The sequence below is a fragment of the Paramormyrops kingsleyae genome, chromosome 12 (genome assembly GCF_048594095.1).
Source record: "Paramormyrops kingsleyae isolate MSU_618 chromosome 12, PKINGS_0.4, whole genome shotgun sequence".
Lineage (NCBI taxonomy): Eukaryota > Metazoa > Chordata > Actinopteri > Osteoglossiformes > Mormyridae > Paramormyrops > Paramormyrops kingsleyae.
The window spans coordinates 2,276,495-2,284,238 of record NC_132808.1 but is presented as its reverse complement, the minus strand read 5'-3'; the positions used below and the strand labels follow the sequence as shown (position 1 = coordinate 2,284,238).

Below are 7,744 nucleotides of genomic sequence, written 5' to 3'. Positions count from 1 at the left end.
TAAACCTCATTCTTGGAACAAAACTTCCAATTGCCAAAACTCATTTATTGAATCAATCACTCTTTTGGTGAAACTTTAAACACAATTTGCAGATTTGAGCAAAACTCTAAACACATTCCCATTCATCAAAACACATTTTGCACTGTGGTGAACTTTGATGCAAAATAGTAAACACAGGCTGCAGAAGTTCAGCACAGCCACCAGTCATCATTTACAGTTTTTTCCAATTGCTAAAGCACAATTTTGACAACAAGGCTCATTTTTGCAAATCATTTAGCACAATTCACAAAACACCTCACCCAAAGAGCAAAACACCTCACATATCCTGCAAAATGAAGCTCTCCAGTCAAAACTATATAAACACTTATGAAAACCAAACTTTTGCCCCAAATAGTAAACATTTCTTTCCCATGCCTAAATTTTTCCTCCAACCAACCAAACACCACTATGTAAAATCCAAAACACTTTTATCTCTTTAGGGACTGTCAGAACTGCAAATGCTGAGAATTGGACACAGAGACATATGTGCAGAAATAAATTCGGTTCCAACAAATCATTTATTTAGCTACAATTTGCAACAGAAAAACCAACAAAATCCATATTACTGTACAATTCAACAAATTCTAAACCTTTGAAAACAGAATGAGAAACGTGCAAGTGAAAAAACAAATGAAAAACGAAACAAGATTTATGCAGCGTCATGTCTTCTCAGTGGATCTGGCCACAGCACCTCATCCACTTCACATGCGACATCTTCCCTTGCTAGACAGCGAGGAAAGAAGCGTCGGGAGTGTCTTATCCATCCCTGGATGGCTCCTACGTCAACTTCCTCACATGCCTCCTCCATTGCTTGTAGAAGCCCCTCACGCACATGGGGTTGATGATCATAGACCTTCCAACGCCATGCTGAAAAGAACTCTTCTATTGGGTTCAGAAATGGAGAATAAGGGGGAAGGTAAAGCACTATATAATGTGGGTTGTTGGCAAACCAATTTTGCACCATGGCTGCACGATGAAAAGCCACATTGTCCCACACTACAACATATCTGTGCTGTTGCCCTTCATCATCTGTGTGGTTTGCCTGTTCTACGATGTCTCTCAATCTGTCCAGAAATGTCAGGATCAACCCTGTGTTGTATGGACCAAGAATGGCATGGTGGTGTAGAACTCCATGTCCTGTGATAGCAGCACACATTGTGATGTTTCCCCCACGTACGCCAGGAACATTCACAATAGCTCTGTGACCTATTATGTTTCTTCCCCTTCTTCTGGTTCTGGTAAGGTTGAAGCCAGCCTCATCAATAAAAATGAACTCATGTGGGATCACATTTGAATCCATTTCCAGCACTGTCTGAAAACAAAAAAAAAGATTACATAAGCAATGGTTTAGGTTTATGTTTAGTACTGGAGAAATGCAGCATTATATGTAGTGTCCTGTAGTCTAATAGTTACCTGCACGTAATTGTGCCTCAGTTCTTTGACTCTTTCGGAGTTCCTCTCAAAAGGCACCCGGTATATCTGTTTCATTCGTACCTGGTGTCGCTGGAGAACACGAGCGAGGGTAGACAAGGCAACTTGCCTAATGTTGCCAAAAACAGTGTCGTCTCTCACAATGTGGCTTTGAATTTCCCTAAGTCTTATGGCATTATTTGCCAAAACCATGTTTATGATCTCTAGCTCCTGTGCCTCTGTGAACATCCGACCTCTTCCACCACGTCCTACTTGTCTCTCAGTCCTTAGAGAAGACAACAATGTATATATTGGTATGCAGCCTCTCTTGCTTATAATGAAGATTATGCAGTAGTATTGTACAAGTAAAGAACACATACACATATACTGTAAATATAGAATGCAGTATTAGCCTACTCTATATACACAATATACATACTGTAGATACTTTGAATTGCTGTATATATACAGAGTATGTGTTACAGAACATACCTGTTCTCAAGTCGAAATGTACGGATGACAGAAGCAACAGTAAATCGACTCAGGTTGGGTTGGACTCTCTGTCCAGCCTCTCTCATTGTCAATCCATGATTTATAACATGGTCGACTAATGTTGCCCGAATTTCATTGGAGAGTGCTTGTCTTCTTTGTCTTTGTCCTCTTTCACCTCTCTGTGCACCCCTACCCCTACCCCTACCCCTACCCCTACCTCCACCTCCACCTCCACCTCCACCTCTTACGTGTCCTCTACCTCTAACGTCTCTTCCTCTCCCTCCGGCTTCCATTGTTCTTTAATGTTGGTAAATCTGTGGAGTTTTATAGTTCTCACATTCTGATTGCTGAGTTAACTAATAAGCAGTCAGGTGTTTGACCAGGTGACATTTGTTTTAGCCTAATGGGCACATGGGTGTGGCTTTCTGATTGGGTGTGTTTGGAAATGGCTAAAAGTGTCTTGGTGTGAGATTCCTGTGTTTTCTGTAGGAAAGTGTGTGCACTCTAATGCAAAAGAAGTCAAGTTAATTGCTTATTGTGTTCAAAGGTGTGATTTGTGTTTTGAATATAGCAAATGTGAGGAGAGATTTTGTTCTCTGAGTGTCAGTTTCTGCAGTTGAGCTTTACATTAGATTTTAGTGTGTTAGCAATTGGAAAAAACTGTAAACACAATGACTCAAAACTGTTCACACATGTTTCTAAACATGAGAAGAAGGCAAAGAGTGACTAGAACATACAATATGTGCTAGATGAGAGTGCAAGTGCCACTGGTGAGTTGAAGTTTGACGTCAACGTACAGATGGGTCACACAGAGGACTCTTCCCGCATCACCCAGCAAGGTGTCCCTATTGCTCACTACCGACAGTTACCGTACTTATGACCAGAGACCCACACAACAATTACGTTTCAAACATTTTCAGACAACTTCACATTATATGTGATCGTAGAGCTAAATTATTCCCTATTAGTTATGAAAGATTATACAATTTTTTACTTACACGGTGACTATACCCTTCTTAGAATGCATTTTCCACCATCGCTGACGTATTTACCCGGGACTAAGCTTCTAACTACAGCTCGTGAGTTGTTTGAAATACGCAACTTAAGGACAGTGTTTGCGAACGTTCCTTTGGGAAACGCACCACAGAACGGAAAGGTTAAGGAAGAGCTTTTTCCCCCAGGTCATAATGCTCCTAAATCAGGACAATACTCAATGCCTCTAGGTACTGCTTCACCCTGTCCAAATCATTGGCACATACCTCAGGCCTCTTCCACATTGCACTTATATACCTCTTACCTATCACTTATGTATAGATTATGTACAGCTGAACATTTCATATATTTTTTATTTTATTATTTTTCTTATTTTTTCTATATTTTGTTACTCTCTTATCATGCACAGCTGCTCAGAGTGACCAGGGTTACATTCCACTACATGTTGTATGTGTACAACTGTGTACGTGACGAATAAACCTCTTGAATCTTGAATCTTCAATCTTGAATTTTCGTAAAGTACAAATTCCGACCTTCCTGGCAATATATCACATGTGCTGGGGCCTCACTTCTACATGCCACTTCCGTGGACTTTTAGTTGAAGATTATAGATAGCAGCTTTCACATGGTTACAGTGTACAGGGCGAAATGCACATTTAGAAATCCTGCCCCGGGCACTTTCATGCATTTTCGTATAGTACAAATTGCCAGCTTTCCGGCAGTATATCACATGTCCCAGGGCAGGATTTCTACGTGCCACTTCCGTGGACTTTTAGTTTAAGATTATGGATGGCAGCTTCCCCATGGTTACAGTGTACAGGGCGAAGTGCACATTTAGAAATCCTGCGCTGGGAACTTCCATGCATTTTCGTATAGTACAAATTACCAGCTTTCCGGCAATATTTCACATGTCTCAGGGCAGGATTTCTACGTGCCACTTCCGTGGACTTTTAGTTGAAGATTATTTATGGCAGCTTCCACATGGTTACAGTGTACAGGGCGAAGTGCACATTTAGAAATCCTGCCCTGGGAACTTCCATGCATTTTCGTATAGTACAAATTGCCAGCTTTCCGGCAATATATCACATGTCCCAGGGCAGGATTTCTACGTGCCATTTCCATGTTTCAATATAACAGATGCTTTAATTGCAATATCCTTTTTATTTTATTTATTTCGTGTATTAATTCTGATAAAATGGCTTGTAGAGTGGCAACCACGTTTCTACGTAGATATTTAACAGGAGTGCTTCCAAGCTGTACAGTATAGCTGTACTTATATGAGAAAATTTAATCAGATAACACCAAAACAGTTCAATAGTGCTTGGATGTGAGATCTACAGAAATACAGAATTACAATAAAATACTGACATGTTTGGTGAAAGACATATTTATTTATTTATTTATTATGATTTATTTTATTCGTCAGGAACAGGCATCCATGAACAGTGACGTTGGTAGCCATGGACATCCGATACATCTGTCTGACGGGACAAGAGAGGGGAAAAATGCAGATTATCCTCGACCAGAGAACGCTCAACAGATAATATATAGAACATTTTCACATGTTGAACAAATTAACAATTAAATTAATGTTAACATTAAGAACAATACGATTTCGGACAACCGTATTGTACTGACTGCGCAGTTGCACCACAATGCTGAGCTCTTCGAAATTCTCTTTTGTTTACGTCCGGCGGAATCCGCATTTTACCCTCACCCGCCATTTTTATCGCTCTAGATTTATCACTGTGTCCGTCTGAAGGTCTTTCAAAGTAACTTCCAGGGGGGTTTCACTTCCCTTCTATTTCCTTCTGGAGTAACTGTTTGTCGGTGAAGTACTTTTCAGGACATCTAAATCACGTTTCTAAATCAGACCCGCAGATTGTACAACCGCTTATTCCACCATCTTGGATCTCCCCCTTCGACTTGTTTACAGCGCTGGCTTAAAGCAACGCATTCTGATCCTGACGCAATGCATTATGGTTAGATGCATTGCGACCTCTCACCCGGCTGCACAAACTGGAACCGCCTCCGTGACGACACACCTTTGCCCTTATTGGCTGAAGAGTTTAGTTACATGCATGACGTTTGTATCCCAGGCAGTTCCGATGCTATTTCTCCCTAATATCAAAAAAAAAATTAAAAAAATTCTCCCGAATATCACGTAAAACAGTAAGAACTGGTTTTCAGTTAATTTACCTGGTAAAATAAAGTTTAAATAAATGACATAAATGCTCTAATAGTACACGTAAGTTAGTGGTTTATTTATTGTTAGTTACTGTAATGTTGCGCTGCTTTATTTGGTTAATCGTCCAGTCTGTGAAGAAGGCATTCAAGTAAGAATTGCATTGTAGTATGACTCAATTCCTGCCGCGTACAATTTATATTAGGTCAGCGATCACGGTTCGACTTCTGACATTCAGATCGAGTTCTAGGTCAAACTGGTTTGTTCGACTTTCAAGAAACTCGAGTTCAAGAACCGAGGTACCACTGTGTGTGTGTGTGTGTGTATATAAATTGAGGGGTTAATCATATCATAATTTACTTACTAGAAATTGAGGGGTTAATCATATCATAATTTACTTACTAAATCTAATAATAGGTCTAACAGAATGTGGACATCAGATTTGGGAACCGATACTAGCCCGGTAGGACGGGGTGATCTCATCCCACCCAGTTTGGAGAATTGGGAACTGACGGTACGCCAGCAGGTCAGGACGACCTGACACAAGACACTTGGAAAACAGGAACCCACCATAGAACGGATACTTATTTTTGCTTATGCTTAACAAAAGAGGGAAACACGCACTTACTGATTAATTAAGAACATGTACTCACGGGCTAACTAGAGCAAATGTCAAGATGTGTTGTAGTCACGCGAAGGGAAAATACCGAGATGGGGGGGGTGACACCCCAGAAGGCCTATAAAGTGACAGCCCTGATCCTTATGGATTGAGCATCTTGTTGTACATGCTGAATGTATGTCAGATAGTCGCTCCCAGCTTGCAACCTGATAGAGAATAAACTGGTGACTTGCAACTACTCCTCGACTGTGCTGTGAATCTCTTCTCATCAACGGACCCGGCGGAGGTTGACTCCAACAATTTGGGGGCTCGTCCGGGATGAGCAGGAGATTCTCCAGGATTCAGCTACAGTGACGCCGCCTACTAGGACACCGAAAACTGTGGGCCCGAGTGAGAGAGGTGAGCAGAGCCAGTTAAGCCGAAATCTGCATATTGGAAATCTCAAATTAAGCAGTTTGAAGTGTCCAGTGGCCCGTCTGTTAAATTAGCACAGAGAGGGGGATGTGGGTACCAGAGTTTTATGGTGTTTATGTATTGCGTCTGTTGTGTATGCATTGTGCTTTGGGAGAGTATGCAGCGAGAGAGTATGTGAGGAAGTAGGATTTTAAGGAACGGAGGGTTTGGAACCCTGCCGGAGAATAGGACCTTAAGGAGCGGAGGGTCCGGGACCCCCGCGTGTCCTACAGTAGGTGTGGCGACCCCCCCTACTTGTTGACGAGCGATAGGGAAGCTGGGTGTGAAACCCGGGGAATTAGGGACCCCCCGAACCCAAGATTGGCAAGAGGGAAAAGGTCCTCCCTCTAAAAAATATGTCAGAGAATGAGAAGGATGAATTAAAGCTATTTGCGCTGTTGTGCTGATTGGTGTGTGAGCGGCGCTGGGGGTTTTCCTGTCCTGGGTGCTTCTCGCTGGCTCTCTGTTGGTTGGACTTCCCCGTGGCTCCGCTGTTGCTCCTTGCGATCTCGCGGTGTGTCAGAATCGAAGCGGAGTTCTCAGCAATTGAGGGCCCAAAAGTGGGTCAGCCCGGCCGCAACCCCTGACTCATCAAGGGCAGAGCCGGCGGGTACCTCGGGAGGTCATTACAACTATTGAGGAAGACCTTGTCCCGGGTCAGTTCTGAGAACGGCCCTGGCCTGGACTCTCACTAGGGTGGGTGACGCCTGAAGGTTATTTTGCCGGCCCTGGCCGAGCCAGATCGGTAGTGCGGCCGATAAGCTGGCCCCCACCTGGGTTCTCTCAGTTGTGCGTACAGAACACCCCCTTCCAAGTTGGCATTGCCGGGGATCGTGGGAGGTTTCGGCTGGGGGCGGGCTGGTTTGGCTAGGATTGAGCTCGCAGGATGCGCCCTGGGCGGGGGGAGGCACGGCAGCAGCTACGTGTGAATGAAGGTTCAGTGTGTGTGTGAAATTGTTGTTTCATGTATTGGTGGTGTTTAATAGTAGGACATTCTAGTACAATAAAAAGGTGTACTAAGTGTGGTTGGGTGAATCCACACCCAGAGGCAAAAGCGCTGTTAGGAGAAAACCCTATAAAAAATTATATAAAAAAAACAATAAATAAGTAAATAAAATAATAAATAAATAAATGAGAGATTAAAAATAGAGGATAATATACTAAAAATATTAACACTAATAACAATAACAAAACTAACATTAACATACTCGGCCCTAGTATGGATCACGAGTTTGATCGAGAGTTAGATGATGGAGGATGGGCACCTCCTCAAACTAAAGCGTGGAAGCCCCTACTACGGCAGATTCATGTGGTGAAGGACGCAGTGATAGGGGCATGTAGGGAAAAAGATAAGGAGAAGGAGGTGACGGATGCATGGCACCGCATGTGTGAGGCGGTTCGGAGTGCTGGAAGTCGACTGGAGGACAAGTCCTCTCTAGGAGAAATATTGTGGAAAAAAGAGAGAGAGCAGGCTAGTCTGAGGGATGAAGCAGCGCGTAAGAAAGCGACTGCCACTCTGATTAAAAAGGGGAAATTGAAGACCGAGGTAGAAA

At 42.9% G+C, this 7,744-nt stretch overlaps 1 protein-coding gene across 1 annotated transcript; it reads right to left on the bottom strand.

Annotated features, from left to right (window-relative positions):
- Nucleotides 1-218: 218 nt before the first annotated feature.
- Nucleotides 219-2,601, bottom strand: LOC140593596 (uncharacterized). The gene is made up of 3 exons (XM_072718513.1): nucleotides 1,942-2,601; nucleotides 1,453-1,735; nucleotides 219-1,351 (listed from the first exon to the last, which is right to left on the bottom strand). The coding sequence occupies exons 1-3, from the start codon at nucleotides 2,232-2,234 to the stop codon at nucleotides 689-691; spliced, it is 1,239 nt and encodes a 412-aa protein (XP_072574614.1). The 5' UTR covers nucleotides 2,235-2,601; the 3' UTR covers nucleotides 219-688.
- Between the last annotated feature and the right edge of the window lie 5,143 nt (nucleotides 2,602-7,744).

Coding starts and splice junctions, on each gene's coding strand:
- LOC140593596 (XM_072718513.1), bottom strand. CDS start 2,234: ATGGAAGCCGGAGGGAGAGGAAGAGACGTTAGAGGTAGAGGACACGTA. Junction 1,736..1,941: donor ACATTTCGACTTGAGAACAG/GTATGTTCTGTA, acceptor GTCTTCTCTAAG/GACTGAGAGACAAGTAGGAC. Junction 1,352..1,452: donor TGAGGCACAATTACGTGCAG/GTAACTATTAGA, acceptor TTTTGTTTTCAG/ACAGTGCTGGAAATGGATTC.